General features: G+C 45.0%; 1 protein-coding gene across 4 annotated transcripts in view; it reads right to left on the bottom strand.

The window, feature by feature from the left end:
• Positions 1-19,905, bottom strand: part of arl13b (ADP-ribosylation factor-like 13b) — a 71,890-nt gene extending 51,985 nt beyond the window's left edge. For all 4 annotated transcript variants that reach the window (XR_006658626.1, XM_045215227.1, XM_045215225.1 and 1 more), the window contains exon 1: positions 19,226-19,905. Coding sequence is in view for 3 of the 4 variants with exons in the window: in XM_045215227.1 (XP_045071162.1) it covers positions 19,226-19,284 (59 nt within the window). In the remaining variant the exon portion in view is untranslated. The remainder of the gene's footprint in view (positions 1-19,225) is intronic.
• Between the last annotated feature and the right edge of the window lie 914 nt (positions 19,906-20,819).

Genomic DNA, 20,819 nt, shown 5'->3' with positions numbered 1-20,819 from the left:
TGTAGACCTGCACCAGGCTGGGAAGACTGAATCTGCAATAGGTAAGCAGCTTGGTTTGAAGAAATCAACTGTGGGAGCAATTATTAGGAAATGGAAGACATACAAGACCACTGATAATCTCCCTCGATCTGGGGCTCCACGCAAGATCTCACACCGTGGGGTCAAAATGATCACAAGAACGGTGAGCAAAAATCCCAGAACCACACGGGGGGACCTAGTGAATGACCTGCAGAGAGCTGGGACCAAAGTAACAAAGCCTACCATCAGTAACACACTACGCCGCCAGGGACTCAAATCCTGAGCGTCCCCTGCTTAAGCCAGTACATGTCCAGGCCCGTCTGAAGTTTGCTAGAGTGCATTTGGATGATCCAGAAGAGGATTGGGAGAATGTCATATGGTCAGATGAAACCAAACTAGAACTTTTTGGTAAAAACTCAACTCGTCGTGTTTGGAGGACAAAGAATGCTGAGTTGCATCCAAAGAACACCATACCTACTGTGAAGCATGGGGGTGGAAACATCATGCTTTGGGGCTGTTTTTCTGCAAAGGGACCAGGACGACTGATCCGTGTAAAGGAAAGAATGAATGGGGCCATGTATCGTGAGATTTTGAGTGAAAACCTCCTTCCATCAGCAAGGGCATTGAAGATGAAACGTGGCTGGGTCTTTCAGCATGACAATGATCCCAAACACACCGCCCGGGCAACGAAGGAGTGGCTTCGTAAGAAGCATTTCAAGGTCCTGGAGTGGCCTAGCCAGTCTCCAGATCTCAACCCCATAGAAAATCTTTGGAGGGAGTTGAAAGTCTGTGTTGCCCAGCTACAGCCCCAAAACATCACTGCTCTAGAGGAGATCTGCATGGAGGAATGGGCCAAAATACCAGCAACAGCGTGTGAAAACCTTGTGAAGACTTACAGAAAACGTTTGACCTGTGTCATTGCCAACAAAGGGTATATAACAAAGTATTGAGAAACTTTTGTTATTGACCAAATACTTATTTTCCACCATAATTTGCAAATAAATTCATAAAAAATCCTACAATGTGATTTTCTGGATTTTTTTTCCTCATTTTGTCTGTCATAGTTGACGTGTACCTATGATGAGAATTACAGGCCTCTCTCATCTTTTTAAGTGGGAGAACATGCACAATTGGTGGCTGACTAAATACTTTTTTTCCCCACTGTATGTAACTCTGTGTTGTTGTTTTTATCGCACTGCTTTGCTTTATCTTGGCCAGGTCGCAGTTGTAAATGAGAACTTGTTCTCAACTGGCTTACCTGGTTAAATAAAGGTGAAATAAAACAAATAAATAAATTAAAAAGCATTGAACATTCAAAACGACAGTCTCCACACAGACATGACGAATCGTCTGATATTAGCCTAACGCATTGTCAGGCAGGCAGACAGGCACTGTGGGTAGGTACCACTCAAACCCCCACCTCACCCTGTCACTTCAGATGCTGCTGGTTGTGGTGTTTAGCCAGCAGGCCAGGTCACTAATGCAGCCCCCCCGTCCCCCAGTCTACCTCGGGGCTGCTCAGGGCTAACGCTACAGGGATATTACCACAGATTAGGTGAGTCAGCACTCTCTGTCCATAATCCAGTTGAGCAGCCGGGTAACTCTATGATGTACACAGACAGGGAGGGGGTGTAAACAACAGACCTATCAGCTACCAATGACATCTATCTCTGTAGCTCAGCTGGTAGAGCGCGGCGCTTGTAACGCCAAGGTAGTGGGTTCCATCCCCGGGACCACCCCATACGTAAAAATGTATGCGCACATGACTGTAAGTCGCTTTGGATAAAAGCGTCTGCTAAATGGCATCTAATTATTATTATTATTATATTATAACACCTTGAGTCATTCCTTAAGTGAGGTTGATAGTAGAACTGTCCGCCATCATTCTATCATTAATTGCCTTCCAATGAATAGGCCTAGATCCTAAATTCACCCTTTCTACTCAGAAAGAGCTTCCCTGTGTCACCTTATAAAAATAGCCAAATTGCATAAAAGTCACCCAGTCATCATTCTTAAAAAACACACCCAGCCTCTATCAAAAGTGCCTCTGCTATGGAAAACACACACACACACACACAGCCCCTATCAAAAGTGCCTCTGCTATGGAAAACACACACACAGACACAGACACAGACACACACACACACACACACACACACACACACACACACAGACACAGACACACACACACACACACACACACACACACACACACACACGCCAGCTGACCAAATAAACACAGGCCTACCCTCCACATGGAATTGACCAATGACAACAAGCTGACAGAACCAAACAAACACACACTCACACACACACACACACACCCCACATCAACGTCTATTAATACTTGCCTACGGCTCTTCCGCCGTATGGACATCAAGCGGACTATCCAGCGGACAGTCCTCTGGAGCCAGGAGGCCTTCATGTGGGAGCTGGGCTTCAACCGGACCAGACCCAGAGACCACTGGGAGCTAAGGCTTCAACCGGACCAGACCCAGAGACCACTGGGAGCTAAGGCTTCAACCGGACCAGACCCAGAGACCACTGGGAGCTGGGCTTCAACCGGACCAGACCCAGAGACCACTGGGAGCTGGGCTTCAACCGGACCAGACCCAGAGACCACTGGGAGCTGGGCTTCAACCGGACCAGACCCAGAGACCACTGGGAGCTGGGCTTCAACCGGACCAGACCCAGAGACCACTGGGAGCTGGGCTTCAACCGGACCAGACCCAGAGACCACTGGGAGCTGGGCTTCAACCAGACCAGACCCAAAGACCACTGGGAGCTGGGCTTCAACCAGACCAGACCCAGAGACCACTGGGAGCTGGGCTTCAACCGGACCAGACCCAGAGACCACTGGGAGCTAAGGCTTCAACCGGACCAGACCCAGAGACCAATGGGAGCTAAGGCTTCAACCAGACCAGACCCAGAGACCACTGGGAGCTAAGGCTTCAACCAGACCAGACCCAGAGACTACTGACCGACAGACGTGAGGGACAGTAAATAGTAGCCACACCACGTCCAGTCAATATACAGTAGGCCACTCCCCCTGACGGCAGACGTGTAACACACCCCGCCCCCACTCGACAGGCCCAGAGAGCAGCAGGATTAGCTCGGGATTTCCAATGAAGTCGTCTGAGGAACCTTAAGTCTCTCTACAGCACGTGGTCTCTCACCCTACTCTGCCTGTTTAGGGTCACTGTGTCTCTCTACAGTGGGACACGTGGTCTCTCACCCTACTCTGCCTGTTTAGGGTCACTGTGTCACTGTCTCCGCTCCCTGAGGTTCTTTCTTTAAGGGTTATTTTTCCAATTCATATTTTCCTTGATTCCTCTCATCCTCTCTCCTCTCCTCCTTCTCAAAACTTGTTGAAAGAAAAGGTCAGAGGGGAGAGGACCGGGACCTTGGATCTTTTTTTCAATGCATTTTGAGGAGACGAAGAGTCGGGACATGAGGAATGGAGGAAAGAGGAACTGGGAGAGAGCCTAGGTCTAATCATAAAAGGCCACCTCTGATACAACACCTAGAGTCCTGTCATTAAACCTGGGAGAGAGCCTAGGTCTAATCATAAAAGGCCACCTCTGATACAACACCTAGAGTCCTGTCATTAAACCTGGGAGAGAGCCTAGGTCTAATCATAAAGGCCACCTCTGATACAACACCTAGAGTCCTGTCATTAAACCTGGGAGAGAGCCTAGGTCTAATCATAAAAGGCCACCTCTGATACAACACCTAGAGTCCTGTCATTAAACCTGGGAGAGAGCCTAGGTCTAATCATAAAAGGCCACCTCTGATACAACAACTAGAGTCCTGTCATTAAACCTGGGAGAGAGCCTAGGTCTAATCATAAAGGCCACCTCTGATACAACACCTAGAGTCCTGTCATTAAACCTGGGAGAGAGCCTAGGTCTAATCATAAAGGCCACCTCTGATACAACACCTAGAGTCCTGTCATTAAACCTGGGAGAGAGCCTAGGTCTAATCATAAAGGCCACCTCTGATACAACACCTAGAGTCCTGTCATTAAACCTGGGAGAGAGCCTAGGTCTAATCATAAAGGCCACCTCTGATACAACACCTAGAGTCCTGTCATTAAACCTGGGAGAGAGCCTAGGTCTAATCATAAAGGCCACCTCTGATACAACACCTAGAGTCCTGTCATTAAACCTGGGAGAGAGCCTAGGTCTAATCATAAAGGCCACCTCTGATACAACACCTAGAGTCCTGTCATTAAACCTGGGAGAGAGCCTAGGTCTAATCATAAAGGCCACCTCTGATACAACACCTAGAGTCCTGTCATTAAACCTGGGAGAGAGCCTAGGTCTAATCATAAAGGCCACCTCTGATACAACACCTAGAGTCCTGTCATTAAACCTGGGAGAGAGCCTAGGTCTAATCATAAAGGCCACCTCTGATACAACACCTAGAGTCCTGTCACTAAACATGTCCTATACCATTTATCTCCAGGCCTGCGTCCCAAATGGCACCCTATTCCCTATATAGTGCACTACTTTAGACCAGAGCCCTATGACACCCTATTCCCTATATAGTGCACTACTTTAGACCAGAGCCCTATGACACCCTATTCCCTATATAGTTCACTACTTTAGACCAGAGCCCTATGACACCCTATTCCCTATATAGTTCACTACTTTAGACCAGGGCCCTATGACACCCTATTCCCTATATAGTGCACTACTTTAGACCAGAGCCCTATGACACCCTATTCCCTATATAGTACACTACTTTAGACCAGAGCCCTATGGCACCCTATTCCCTATATAGTGCACTACTTTAGACCAGAGCCCTATGACACCCTATTCCCTATATAGTACACTACTTTAGACCAGAGCCCTATGACACCCTATTCCCTATATAGTGCACTACTTTAGACCAGAGCCCTATGACACCCTATTCCCTATATAGTACACTACTTTAGACCAGAGCCCTATGACACCCTATTCCCTATATAGTACACTACTTTAGACCAGAGCCCTATGACACCCTATTCCCTATATAGTGCACTACTTCTGAACAGAGCCCTATGACACCCTATTCCCTATATAGTGCACTACTTCTGAACAGAGCCCTATGACACCCTATTCCCTATATAGTGCACTACTTCTGAACAGAGCCCTATGACACCCTATTCCCTATATAGTGCACTACTTCTGAACAGAGCCCTATGGCACCCTATTCCCTATATAGTGCACTACTTCTGAACAGAGCCCTATGACACCCTATTCCCTATATAGTGCACTACTTTAGACCAGAGCCCTATGACACCCTATTCCCTATATAGTACACTACTTTAGACCAGAGCCCTATGACACCCTATTCCCTATATAGTACACTACTTTAGACCAGAGCCCTATGACACCCTATTCCCTATATAGTGCACTACTTTAGACCAGAGCCCTATGACACCCTATTCCCTATATAGTGCACTACTTTAGACCAGAGCCCTATGACACCCTATTCCCTATATAGTGCACTACTTTAGACCAGAGCCCTATGACACCCTATTCCCTATATAGTACACTACTTTAGACCAGAGCCCTATGGCACCCTATTCCCTATATAGTGCACTACTTCTGAACAGAGCCCTACGGGACCAAAGTCCTGAACAGGGAATAGGGGTGCCAATTGGGACGCAAGCCTAGGCCACTGAGGCCAGGCCGACTCACAGCACTAGTCAGCAGGTGGTAACTAACAGGGAGGTACCGTACCGGCCTCTCCTTCGCCTCAACACAGTGGAGCCTGGAGATAAATGGGCCACTGAGGCCAGGCCGACTCACAGCACTAGTCAGCAGGTGGTAACTAACAGGGAAGTACCGTACCGGCCTCTCCTTCGCCTCAACACAGTGGAGCCTGGAGATGGTCCAGCCGGGAACAACATGGCTGCCGTGCCCGTGTAGCCTCCCACAAAGTCACATACTGCAGGTAAGACAAGGTGATTTAGGCCTTTCTGAGAATTAGAGGAATTCAATGTCTACTGTCTGTGTGTGTGTGTGTGTGATAGACAGACATAATACACTATATACACACACAAAAGTATGTGGACACCCCATCTATCTATCCTAAAATGTAATGTAAATATATACATACACACACACATATATATACACAGTTGAAGTCGGAAGTTTACATACACCTTAGCCAAATACATTTAAACTCAGTTTTTCACAATTCCTGACATTTAGTCCTAGTAAATATTCCCTGTCTTTGGTCAGTTAGGATCACCACTTTATTTTAAGAATGTGAAATGTCAGAATATAGTAGAGAGAATGATTTATTTCAGCTTTTATTTCTTTCATCACATTCCCAGTGGGTCAGAAGTTTACATACACTCAATTAGTATTTGGTAGCATTGCCTTTAAATTGTTTAACTTGGGTCAAACGTTTCGGGTAGCCTTCCATCTATTTTGTGAAGTGCACCAGTCCCTCCTGCAGCAAAGCACCCCCACAGCATGATGCTGCCACCCCCGGCTATATAGCCTTTACATTTTGTTTAAATATAATTTACCATCATATTAAAGCTCACTATGCTTGGTTTTCTGGCTCTATGTTAAGGGTGTCAGAAATAACTGACACCCCTTAACGTAGCGCTCCAGTCAGTTTTAGAATAAATATCTCAACAAAAAAAGCATCATTTTTGGGACAAATCACTCGCTCAACGCTAAACCTCGTTTAGATCTATTATTTAATAATGTGGCTATTGAGCAAGTTGAGGAGACTAAACTGCTGGGTGTAACCCTAGATAGCAAGCTGCCATGGTCAAAACATATAGACTCCATGGTTGCTAAAATGGGAAGAGGTCTGTCCATGATAGGACGTTGCTCTGCCTTCTTGACATCTCAGTCGACCAGACAGGTCCTATAGGCCCTAGTTTTGTCGCACCTGGACTACTTCCCAGCTGTGTGGTCGTGTGCAGCAAAGAAGGAGACAGGTAAAATGCAGTTGGTCCAGAACAAAGCAGCAAGTGTCAGTAACACGCATGTCAGTCTCTCCTGGCTCAAAGTTGAGGAGAGATTGACTGCATCACTATTGGTCTTCGTGCGAGGTATCGATGTGTTGAAGTTACCGAACTGTCTGTTCAAGCTGTTGGCACATAGTTCCGACGCTCATCGGTACAACACAAGACATGCCACCAGAGGTCTCTTCACAGTCCCCAGGTCCTGGGAAACACAAAGTATTAAATAGAGCCATGACTACATGGAACTCTGCCACCCCAATAAAACCAGTTAAAAACCAGATAAAATAACACCTTACTTCAAAGGGGACTGTGAAGAGACACAGCCATTTTATATAGTGTGTATTGTAATTTGCACTGTACTATTTATTAGACCTAGATAGTGTGTGATGTTTTACATTGACGTATTTCAGTCCTTGACTAATAAATGTTCTGTACTATGTCATGTTTAACGTGGACCCCAGGAAGAGTATCTGATGCTTTTACAGAGGCTAATGGGGATCCTAATAAATACCAACTTTAATCTTATTTTTGTTTTGTTTTTTAAATAAAATGTTTACTCAAAATCTCATTACTGTAATGATTCCAGGTAAATTTTGTAGCACTTTACATGGATTTAATTTATAAAAAAATAACTAACATATTTAATTAAAAGCAATGAAATACTGTTTAAAGTGGTACATATTCCAAAACAGTTATAATTTCTGGGTATTCACATTACAAATTAGTCATATTCTAGAAGAAAAAAAACGTGTGTCCGAGCTTGTGTTTCTCATTACCGTAGCATTTCTTCAAGTTCTTCAACAAAATACTGTTTTTTAAATAACGTTTTTTTCAACCCATAATGCATTACTAAGAAGAGAAGATCAAAGATGGCTGCAAGGTAAGCTAGTCTTTCCTCTTTTATTATGTTTAAAAATGTGATCATTTTCCTCGTACACCCCATTTACCCATTTTAAGATTATTATTACCGTAACTGTGTAATAATACTTCATGTTGTTCTGTTGAGTCAAAATGGGTTCTGTCATTGTTAGCTAAAAGGGCTTCTAATTACCGTAATGACCCATCCTCATTACCATGCCATATTGGTTGTCTGTTTACGGTAATTAGAAGTTCAGTTACGGTAATAATAAAAACGGTTTCTTATGCAGGTCCAATGCAACTCCATCACACTATGTTTACAACAGATACGCCGCTAACCAAACAGTGCTAGGTGCATGCACACTTAATTAAAGGGCGACTAGTATGAACTAGTATAGGGGCGGCAGGTAGCTTTAGTGGGTAAGAGCGTTGTGCCAGTAACCGAAAGGTCGCTGGTTCTAATCCCCGAGCCGACTAGGTGAAAAATCTGACGATGTGCCCTTGAGCAAGGCACTTAACCCTAATTGGTCCTGTAAGTCGCTCTGGATAAGAGCGTCTGCTAAAATGACTCAAATGTAAAATGTACCCTCTGGGAGTTTCCCAGACCTAAAAAAAATGGTCTCCTGATGTGGTTTAAGCATTGGTAGCACATCCAATGTAGTTGTTTTTCTTTAAGAAAAGGTGTGATTTTAAGACTAAAAACATGGAGAAAAAATCTGGACAACCACCACTCCACCCTTCCATGAACCTTTCACGTCCCACCACTGCTAATTATATATATGGGAAACACTGAGTTACCATTTATAATTTACAGGCTTTTTAAAAAGGCACATTACACTTAGAAATCTCAAGTTTGTCTGATGTTTTCAGAACTCAAAAGTGGTGTTCTGTCAACAAACGTCCCCATCCTAGACCATCTGTTGTATAGATCCAGCTGTATGCAAACAATCCTAAATGAATTAAAAGATGAGCACCAAATCATTTCCTGGTTTGTGGTGCTTATCTTTTCTGTTAAGACTAGACTCCTTGGTGTTCTATTAGATTGTGAACTGTCATGGTCAAAGCATTTTGATTCTACTGTTGTACTGACTGGGAGAGGTTTGTCTGCGATAAAAAATAGATGCTTTTTTAACATCCCATGCAACCAAACAAGTCTCGCAAGATCTGGTTGTCACATGACTATTGCCTAAGTTGTATGGTCAGGTGCGGCAAAAAAAGGACCTAGAAAAGCTGCAGCTGGCCCAGAACAGAGCAGCACGTCTGGCTCTCAAATGTACACAGCAGGCCTATGTCAATAACATTCAGGTCAGACTCTCCTGGTTCAGAGTGGAGGAGAGATTGACTGCATCACTGCTGGTCTTTGTAAGAAGTATTGAGGTGCTGAAAGTACTGAATTGTCTCTTCACAGTCCCCAAGTTCAGAACAGAGGCTGGGAGACACACAATTAGGGGTCTCCTCAGTCCCCAAGTCCAGAACAGAGGCTGGGAGACACAGTAACCAGGGGTCTCTTCACAGTCCCCAAGTCCAGCGCAGACGCTGGGAGACACAGTAAACAGGGGTCTCTTCACAGTCCCCAAGTCCAGAACAGAGGCTGGGAGACACACAATTAGGGGTCTCCTCAGTCCCCAAGTCCAGAACAGAGGCTGGGAGACACAGTAACCAGGGGTCTCTTCACAGTCCCCAAGTCCAGCGCAGACGCTGGGAGACACAGTAACCAGGGGTCTCTTCACAGTCCCCAAGTCCAGCGCAGACGCTGGGAGACACAGTAAACAGGGGTCTCTTCACAGTCCCCAAGTCCAGAACAGAGACTGGGAGACACAGTAACCAGGGGTCTCTTCACAGTCCCCAAGTCCAGAACAGAGACTGGGAGACACAGTAACCAGGGGTCTCTTCACAGTCCCCAAGTCCAGTACAGAGGCTGGGAGACACAGTAACCAGGGGTCTCTTCACAGTCCCCAAGTCCAGTACAGAGACACAGTAAACAGGGGTCTCTTCACAGTCCCCAAGTCCAGAACAGACGCTGGGAGACACACAGTACCGTAAAAGCTTCTTTTAAAAAAATAAAGTGGATTGTTTTAAATCGCAATGCCTACAGTTGGGATGAAAGGTAGGGCGCGCAATATGGGCAGATTAATGTTGAGTTGTGGCTGTCTGAAAAGTAGAGAAGAGATTCTGCAAATGCCTCCAGTCATATAAAGTGTAGTAGAATTGCATGAAATGCGTTTATAAAAACAAAAACGTAGGCTCTCTCATATAGCCTACAGCACGGATCATCAACAACATTCCTCTCATATAGCCTACAGCACGGATCATCAACAATCTCTTCTCTACTTTCCCCCTTCTGATAACCAGGTGGCGAATCGCATCTCTGCATGTCTGGCAGACATATCAGTATGGATAACGGATCACCACCTCAAGCTGAACCCTGGCAAGACGGAGCTGCTCTTCCTCCCGGGGAAGGACTGCCCGTTCCATGATCTCGCCATCACGGTTGACAACTCCGTTGTGTCCTCCTCCCAGAGTGCGAAGAGCCTTGGCATGACCCTGGACAACACCCTGTCGTTCTCCGCTAACATCAAGGCGGTGACCCGATCCTGCAGGTTCATGCTCTACAACATTCGGAGAGTACGACCCTGCCTTACACAGGAAGCGGCACAGGTCCTAATCTAGGCACTTGTCATCTCCCGTCTGGATTACTGCAACTCGCTGTTGGCTGGGCTCCCTGCCTGTGCCATTAAACCCCTACAACTCATCCAGAATGCCGCAGCCCGTCTGGTGTTCAACCTTCCCAAGTTCTCTCACGTCACCCCTCCTCCGCACACTCCACTGGCTTCCAGTTGAAGCTCGCATCCGTTACAAGACCATGGTGCTTGCCTATGGAGCAGTGAGGGGAACGGCACCTCCGTACCTTCAGGCTCTGATCAGTCCCTACACCCAAACGAGGGCATTGCGTTCATCCACCTCTGGCCTGCTGGCTCCCCTTCCTCTGCGGAAGCATAGCTCCCGCTCAGCCCAGTCAAAACTGTTCGCTGCTCTGGCACCCCAATGGTGGAACAAGCTCCCTCACGACGCCAGGACAGCGGAGTCACTCACCACCTTCCGGAGACATTTGAAACCCCACCTCTTTAAGGAATACCTGGGATAGGATAAAGTAATCCTTCTACCCCCCCCAAAAAAAATAAAATAAAAAAAATAAAAATATTGTAAAGTGGTTATCCCACTGGCTATAGGGTGAATGCACCAATTTGTAAGTCGCTCTGGATAAGAGCTTCTGCTAAATGACGCAAATGTGCCCTTGAGCAAGGCACTGTGGTCCTCTGTAGCTCAGCTGGTAGAGCACGGCGCTCGTAACGCCAAGGTAGTGGGTTCGATCCCCGGGACCACCCATACACAAAAAAAAAATGTATGCACGCATGACTGTAAGTCGCTTTGGATAAAAGCGTCTGCTAAATGGCATATAAAATAAAATAAATAATAAAATATAAATTAACCCTAATTGCTCCTGTAAGTCGCTCTGGATAAGAGCGTCTGCTAAATGACTAAAATATAAATGTAATTCCTCTCATATAGCCTACAGCACGGATCATCAACAACATTCCTCTCATATAGCCTACAGCACGGATCATCAACAACATTCCTCTCATATAGCCTACAGCACGGATCATCAACAACATTCCTCTCATATAGCCTACAGCACGGATCATCAACAACATTCAGCCGCGGGCCAATTTTTGTCTGGAGCGGATGGTCGGGGGGCTGGAACATAATTACAAATAATTTGCAGACTGCAAATTGACTGCAGGAAGCCCAAACAGATATGTTTGACTAAAACAATCATTTCAAACCTTGCTTACAATCAATTACGATCATGTGAGTCTATTATGCGTGGAAATACTTGGGAACATATTTCTTAAATAAAAATTACTTGGAGCTGATTTCCTGGTGTTTTTACAGTCTTATGTCCAACAATTAAACTTCCACAATTTTTGTTTAAAAAAAATCTCAGAACTTGGGGGGACCCACCTGCAAGCTGTCAGCTGGGGAACCCTGGACCCACCTGCAAGCTGTCAGCTGGGGAACCCTGGACCCACCTGCAAGCTGTCAGCTGGGGAACCCTGGACCCACCTGCAAGCTGTCAGCTGGGGAACCCTGGACCCACCTGCAAGCTGTCAGCTGGGGAACCCTGGACCCACCTGCAAGCTGTCAGCTGGGGAACCCTGGACCCACCTGCAAGCTGTCAGCTGGGGAACCCTGGACCCACCTGCAAGCTGTCAGCTGGGGAACCCTGGACCCACCTGCAAGCTGTCAGCTGGGGAACCCTGGCCCCACCTGCAAGCTGTCAGCTGGGGAACCCTGGCCCCACCTGCAAGCTGTCAGCTGGGGAACCCTGGCCCCACCTGCAAGCTGTCAGCTGGGGAACCCTGGCCCCACCTGCAAGCTGTCAGCTGGGGAACCCTGGACCCACCTGCAAGCTGTCAGCTGGGGAACCCTGGACCCACCTGCAAGCTGTCAGCTGGGGAACCCTGGACCCACCTGCAAGCTGTCAGCTGGGGAACCCTGGACCCACCTGCAAGCTGTCAGCTGGGGAACCCTGGACCCACCTGCAAGCTGTCAGCTGGGGAACCCTGGACCCACCTGCAAGCTGTCAGCTGGGGAACCCTGGACCCACCTGCAAGCTGTCAGCTGGGGAACCCTGGACCCACCTGCAAGCTGTCAGCTGGGGAACCCTGGACCCACCTGCAAGCTGTCAGCTGGGGAACCCTGGACCCACCTGCAAGCTGTCAGCTGGGGAACCCTGGACCCACCTGCAAGCTGTCAGCTGGGGAACCCTGGACCCACCTGCAAGCTGTCAGCTGGGGAACCCTGGACCCACCTGCAAGCTGTCAGCTAGGGAACCCTGGACCCACCTGCAAGCTGTCAGCTGGGGAACCCTGGACCCACCTGCAAGCTGTCAGCTGGGGAACCCTGGCCTATAGCCCTACTCTACGCTATACGCTGTCAGCCATGCATTGAACTTGTTTTTTTGCCAACAGTGATTGGGTTATATTATTAGCCTAAATTATGACTATAATCTACTCATTACATTAAGAATAGTAGGCTTCTCTACCATCCGTATGCAAATGAGATGATGCATGGAATGCTTTATTTTTTTTTTCAATTTAAAGTTTTATTAAGTTTTCAATCAACCAACCAAACACATTCCACATTCACAGATGTGAATAAAAAAAATAAAAAAAATAATAATAATAAAAAATTGTTTTATATATGTATATATATATATACATACATACATACATACATACACACACAAATAATAATTATAACAAAATTTAAATTATAGAACTTGCAGCAGCACTATCAAGGTTCTTATTAGCTATTTCCAGCCTTAGCTGAGATGACGAGCCAATAATTAGTTTTTAGGTTTTACAGCACCTTACACAACACGCATCTGCCCATCTCCCTGATTCCCCCATTCACTCTGTCCAATTTGAAATATAGTTGAGTAGTGGAGACCAGAGTCTATCAAACTTGGGCTGTCTCTTGTGGAGGTCATAAGTGAGCTTTTCAAGAGGGGAGAAAGTCAACAATCTGGTCAATCCACATTTTAAATGTAGGAGAAGTATTAGAGGCCCACAATAGAAGAATACATTTCTTAGCAAAGTATGTAATGGTCATGAGCAAATTTTCTCTGTCAGGATCAAGAACAAAGTCCTGCTGGGCATTAAGAAGATAGAGACACGGGGTCATATCAAACTGTACATCTAGTATTTTCTGTGCAGCAGTATGTATAGATTGCCAAAATCTGGCAATCTCTCTGCAGCTCCAAAATACATGCATATAGGTTCCACTTTCAGAGGTACATCTATTACAATTAGGAGAAATGTCTGTTTTCATTTTATGGAGTCTCAGGGGGAGTGTAATAAAATTTGTACAAAAATTTGTAATTAGATTCTTTCATTTTTACATTAGTAGAGGAGCAGTATACCCTGTCGCAAACCTCCGCCCATAACTCATCACTGATAGTCAGACCAAGGTCCTTTTCCCATATTATTTTCAAAGGAGTAAAGGAGGATCCTCCTTTCTCAGAAAGGAGTCTATAGATATAGGATATTTTGCCTTTAATGGATTGTGCTGTGACAAGAAGGGTTTCAACTTCATTCAACTGAGTTCTAAACCTCCTCTTGGAAGTAAATGAGGAGATGACATGTCTAATTTGTAGATATTTAAAAAAATGGGATCTTGGCACATTGAATTCATTGCAGAGCTCTTGAAAGGATTTCAGTGTAGTGGTCTTCTGATGAAATAGGTCTGAAAAGGTCCTGATTCCTAGAGTATGCCAAAGATTAAAGTTGGCATCTCTCAGGGCTTTGGCAAGTCTGGGTTGCCTACTATAGGCGAGTGAGAACATATTTGGGAGGAGATGCCCAAGTATTTCTTACAGTCCCTCCACGCTCGTAGGGTACTGTAAATCACAAATGTTTTGGCTATGTTGCCCACTTCACTAAAGTTATCAATGAATATAGTTGAGCTTAGTGGCAATGAACCACAAGATTGGGCTTCTATCTGGCTCCACGTTGACTCTTGTCTGTTTGTGATCCATGTTAGCATGTTGCGGATTTGGGCAGACCAGTATTACAATTGAAGGGAGGGAAGGGCAAGACCACCCTTAGATTCAGGTTTCGATAGAGTGGAAAGCTTGATCCTAGGTTTTTTATTGCCCCATATAAATTTGGTGATGCTTTGGTTAATTGTTTTGAAAAAGGAGGCTGGGAGATAGCATGGGAGCATCTGAAATAAATAGTTCAGTCTAGGGAGGATGTTCATACGGATTACATTAATTCTTCCTACTAAGCTAATTGGGAGGGAGATCCAGGTTTGGAGGTTGTTCTTGATTTGATCCAGGAGTGGAAGATAATTCTCTTTGAAAAGCCTATTCAGATCTGGTGTTATGAATATCCCAAGGTATTGAAACCCCTGTGTCTTCCATTGGAATGGGCATAGTGTCTTCATAGAACTGGTGAGTATAATATTGAGAGGGCAGACAGTGGATTTGTTAAAATTAATCTTATAACCTGAAAACGTGCCATACTGAGCAATTGTATCTAAGATGGGAGGAAGGGATTTCTCAGGGTTGGATATGTAGAGCAAGACATCATCCGCGTAAAGCGAAATCTTGTGCTGCAGGCCGCCTGCAGGAACACCCATAATACTTGGATTGCTCCTTATCAACTCTGCCAGAGGCTCCGCCCCCAACAAGTAGAGCAGGGGGACAGCGAGCACCCTTGTCTTGTGCCCCGTCCCAAAGGGAATCTGTCAGAGTTCAGTCCGTTAGTAGTCACCATGGCATTTGGATGAGAGTATAGTGATTTGATCCATTTAATAAAGTTTGGGCCCATGTTGAACTTCTCTAAGACTGAGAACAGAAAGCTCCACTCCATCCTGTCGAACGCCTTCTCAGCATCCAGTGAAGCCAGCAGGACAGGGGTCTTCTGTGCGTTTACTTGATCAATAATATCAAAAAGACGGCGAATGTTATCAGAAGAGTATCTGTCTCTAATAAATCCCCGTCTGGTCCGCTTTTATTATTTTGGGAAGAAGAGTGTTTAGTCTTTTTGGCGAGCAATTTGGTGATTATTTTGTAGTCGAGATCCAACAAGCTTATGGGCCGGAAGGAGGAGCAGGATAGGGGATCCTTGTCTTTTTTGAGCAACACTGTAATGCGAGCTGTGTGCATTGAGTCTGGGAGAACTCAGTTTTTGCAAAAATCCTCCAGCATTGGCATGAAAATAGGGCTAAGCTGGGGCCAAAAAGCTTTGTAGAACTCTCTGGGGAATCCATCTGGGCCTGGGGACTTGTTAGGTGGCATGGAGGTAATTGCCTCCAGAATCTCCTCAGGAGTGAAGGGGGAGTTGAGATCTTCTTGGTCGGTCTCTGATAGTTTAGGTAGCGAGATTCCCTCTAGGAAGGAGTGGAGTTCTGCCTCCGTGTGTTTTCTCTCAGAGGTATATAGTTTGCAGTAAAAATCATGAAAAGTTAAATTGATCTTTTTGGATCATATGTGACCTCATCCTCTGCTGTTCGGATAGCCATAATTGTACGCTCTGACTGCTCTTTTTTTTAATTGATAAGCAAGCAATCTACTAGGCCTATTGCTATACTCATGGTATTTCTGTTTAGTAAAGAAAACTTTTTTTTAATCTCCCAGTATAGTCCAAATTCAGTTTGGCTTTGGCTGCTTTAAGTTGACTCCAGGAGGTGCTGTCTGGGGATTGTTTATGTACTTTTTTCACAGCGTTCCAGCTCCCTCTCCAGATCTAGCCTGTGTGCTTCCATTGCTTTTTTCTTAGAGGAAGCATATGCAATTAGATGACCTCTTAGTGTGGCTTTAGCAGCGTCCCACATTGTGGCCGGAGAAACAGGAGAATCTTTGTTGTCTTGTGTGTAGTTGTCTATCCATGTAGTTACCAATGTATGGAATGCTTCGTTTGATAGCATGGAGGTGTTGAATTTCCAGCTCTTTGATCTCGGGATGTTTTTGCAGAGGTCAAAGCGGAGGTGGACAAAGGCGTGATCCGAAAGCGCTATGGGTCCGATTGTACACGTGGCTGAATTTATGAAACTCTTTGGGATAAAAATGTAATCTATACGGGAGTAGGTGTTATGGACATTAGAGTAGTATGTATAGTCCATAGCTGAGCTATTAGTCTCTCTCCAGATATCTATCAGTCCCATCTCTTTAGTAAGAGAGTTCAACATCTTTGCAGATCTAGGATTTGTGGTGGTGATTTGAGATGATTTGTCTAGGGTTGGGTTCAGGGTACAATTAAAATCTCCGGCCAACACTCCAAAGGAAACACAATGCTCATTGAACAGAGTTATCATTTTCGACATAAAAGCAGGAGTATCTGTGTTAGGGGCGTATATGTTTAAGATAGTAATTGGTTGCCCATACAGTGACCCAGTTATCAAGATAAATCTCCCCTCCGGATCAGATATGTTTTTGTCAATTATGAATGGAACATTCTTATGGATAAGTATTGCTGTACCTCTACTGTTGGATTTGAAAGATGAGAAATACACCTGTCCCACCCAAGCTCTGCGGAGTTTGGCATGTTCAGCATCACAGAGGTGTGTCTCTTGCAATAGCGCGATGTCTGCTTTTTCCTTTTTAGAGCACATAGTATCTTTTTCCGTTTTATTGCATGGCCTAGACCGTGGCAGTTCCATGTCAATAGATTTAAGGTACTAGTCATCGTCATCGAACAGTAATCGAACTTTAGTGCAAGTCATCTCTGGGTAAAGGTGGATCGTAGTTACAGCTGCGTTCACATAAAAGGAAAATAAATGGTTTACATAAAATAACAATCTCTGAACACCCCAGCCAAGTTCCCAAACAACTCGACATATCCCGTTGGATCTGTTACCTCCCCGCTCAGTCACAATTCTGTGTTCCAACAAAAAAAAGACCGGGAACAGTTAGCAACGCACAACGTCTCCCCCTCCCCACCAAAGAAATGCCTCATCCTCTCCGCCCGCATTGAGTAACTGACAACGTAGCCCTCGTCCAGACCACATTAAGAAAGGGAGAAAATAAAATCAATAGCCCAGCCTACATACAGTAGGCCTAAGTTATAATATGGGGCCTATCCCTCTCAGCTAAAGGAACATAAATATAGATTGGACGGCTATAATGAAATTTAGCAGGGCGGTGGGTCTTTGGATATCGGCTATATGTTGTCTTACCTCCTTTAGTAATAACAGTAATCGCATTAATCGCATTTAGTCAATTTCTCATTGACCGGGGTTGTCTTTCAAAAAACGTTTTGCCTCTTCGGGAGTTTTGAAGTGTCGCAGGGCTCCTTGGTGAAGAATCCTGAGCTCGTTTGGGTATTTGAATCCCCTAAAGATGCCTCGGTCAATGGAGCATTTCTTCACCTCGTCAAACTCTCGGCGCTTTCGGCGTATTCCAGCTGACAGGTCCTGGAGTAAGGTGAGTTTGGCGTTTCCCACTGTAATGGTGTTGGTTTTCGCCGCCTGTAGGACTCGTTCCTTGTCGGTGAATCTCAGGAAACGTATGGTGATTGGGCGCGGTGGTTGTCTGGCTGCTGGTGGGGGCCTCAGTGCTCGGTGAGCTCTCTCGAGTTCTATGGGCCTGTCGGTGGACAGGTGGAGCCACTCGGGAAGTTTGTCTTGCAGGTAGCGGATCAGTGGCATGTTTCCCTCTTCTTTTTCGCCCAGATTTAATAGAACACAATTATTCCTTCGCCCCCTGTTTTCCAGGTCCTCTGTTTTCTCTTCCAGCTGCTCTATTTTTTTTTTTAGCATATGCTATTGTTTCCATGGCGTCTGTCAATAAGTTTTCCGTGGATAGGATTCGCCCCTCTGCCTCGTCCAGGCGCCCCGCGTTTATGGTTATCTTGTTGTTTATGTCAGGCAAGGCATTTTCCAGGATTGTCACCTTGCCCCCTATCGCACTGAGCTGAGCGTTAATGGCATCTAGTTTAGTGTTGAGTTCTGTACGTTGGGATCTCAGCTCAGAAAAGATGTCTTCGACAGAGTGCGAGGTTGGCATTCGTTGGGCCTCGGGGGGGGACGGGTCCTCTTTCTCCTGGCTAATGGCGCTAGCTTTTTCTGAAGCTAGCTGCTTCTTGGAGGCTTTTTCCGTCGCAAGTACTCGAGTCCGGGTAAAAATGTCACCTGTAGTGTTGCCTTTTGAAGCCGCCATGACTTTTTGACTAAAGCTAAATGAGTTTAAACTTGAAGTGGAGGTAAGATTAGGAATTGGAAACTACTTGTGCGGAGCTCCTAGTTCATGCGGCCATCTCGTTCAAGGGTCACGTGATCTCCCATGGAATGCTTTATAATAAAGGTGCATTTTTGTAGTGAAAATAAGCTTCCCCAAACTTGAAACTCACGCACTGCCTTTATCACAGTCAACAACACACATATATTTTATACTAAGAATAGGCATATAATGGAATCAAACAGAATGAAAGAGAACATATAAAATCAAATAAAAGCCCTGGGGCTTATGACTTTTTAATCCGGCCCTGGAGAGAAGGGGCACTTCTGCAGTTTTAAGGAGTGACAGCTGCTAAAAGTGGCTGTGGTTTACTGGTTACACGGTAACCAATCAGCAGCATGTTATATACCACTCGCACACTTCTGTTGGGTGATATATAGTTAACAAGACATCCTATGAAATCACAGATGCTGGCATGGGGTGAACTGGGTGGGTGGCTGGCTGCACTGGTACCCCCCATTCACAAATCAAATGGCCAATAAATCATAATAGTGTGAATATTTAAATACATAGCTAGCTTAATTTAACTTACGTTAACTAGCTAGTGGTCAGGTATTTCATGCACTCACCTTGCGGGCTGCCTCCAGCGTTTCAACCAGTTGCAGCAATTCGCCATCAGACTAAACATTGCAGTCCAAACTCAAGATGATTGGCGGAAAAGAGTCATGTAGCAGCGATTCTGAATGGATCAAACGCCTTTATTCGGAATTTCAGCTCATTATTATCATACAGCTGTATGAGTTAGGCCTAGGGGCCAATAAAAGTGCCATTCTTAGACATCGTTGGATTGTCAAACTAAAACTACTAGCTACAGTACTGTCAGTGTACTTGTTGCTCCTCTCAAAAGAATCGTTGGCCTACTTGTAACGTTAGCTAGAACTAGCTAGTAACATTAGCAGGTAAGTTAGCTAGCTAAATTACATTAGCAAACAAATATAATTTATGTTTAGCATTTTCACAAACTGCAAAAGATAGCGGATAGCCACGGTTAACTAGCTAGCGTTAGCTAGCTAACCTAGGTAGTAAGCTAGCGTTCAGTGCAGCTAGCTAGCGTTTAGGCGCTGCTAGCGACCTTAGCTAGTTTTACGTACAGCTAGCTTTGTAGGGTACAAGTGTCAGGTAAAACCAACCCTATTCCAAAAGGAAAGCTAATATTCCTTCATGAAGATATCTTCAGTGAGAAACATCTTTCTGATATCCGTTTTTGTTTACGCTGTTGTGTTTGGCTGCTATGGCTGCAGAGCCGTTGGTTACGTCATCATCAGTGGTCGACAAATCCCTCTTTTACGGTCGTCACTAGTTACCCCAGCCACAAAGTCATACTTATGGCTAAACCCCGACTATTTCTGATTTTTAACATAACCTTACCCACAACACTAACCTTATGCCCAACCCTAACCTTAAATGGAGACTAAAAAGCACATTTTAGTTTTGATAAATTTTTACGATCTGACTTTGTGGCTGTGGTAACTAGTGACAACTTTTACCGTAAACCTCTGCGACAGCGCCTCCTGTGGATAAAGCGTCAGACTTTATTGGTTCTAATAAATATGTGAGTTGAAGTTTTTTTGATTTTGTTGAAAAATTTGCTTTCATGGAAATCCCTAAATCTATTGACGCACCCGTGTAGTCAAAATAAATAACATAAGAAAAACAACCCCATCAAAATTCGTCAGTTTAAACTAGAAATAATGTTTTTTTTGCATGGGCTGCGTCTCAATCTGCTCTGGGCCTTCCGCATCTGTGGTGGAAGATTGCCGATATACAGCAGTGTTTGTTAGACAATGAGACGTCACAAAAACGTTTGTAGCCGTCTGAACGGTTTGGCCGTCAAAAATAATATGACCAATCTATGGCAAGGGACTTGTCTGAAGGTAAACCCATACAAATGAATGGAAGTATGGAGGTAGTTTTGTGGCAACAAAAATAAGGTGTTAAATGTGTCCAAAAAAACAAAAATATTTCCTGAGCTCTTAGATCTCCTAGATTTAGGACAGACACTTCAAAACCTTATTCCTTATGATTTATTATTATTTGACTGTCTTTTTTTTTGCCATTTATGAATGTGTTATGCAATGCGTTTCTATGGGCTATAGTAGTACAGGGCAAATGCAATACTTTATCAATGTTGCACTCACACCTGCCTGCTGCCATTCCTGAGCA

The sequence above is a fragment of the Coregonus clupeaformis genome, unplaced genomic scaffold, assembly GCF_020615455.1.
Source record: "Coregonus clupeaformis isolate EN_2021a unplaced genomic scaffold, ASM2061545v1 scaf0398, whole genome shotgun sequence".
In the NCBI taxonomy this organism is placed as follows: domain Eukaryota; kingdom Metazoa; phylum Chordata; class Actinopteri; order Salmoniformes; family Salmonidae; genus Coregonus; species Coregonus clupeaformis.
The sequence above is the reverse complement of the archived record's forward strand: the minus strand, read 5'-3'. Positions and strand labels throughout refer to the sequence as shown.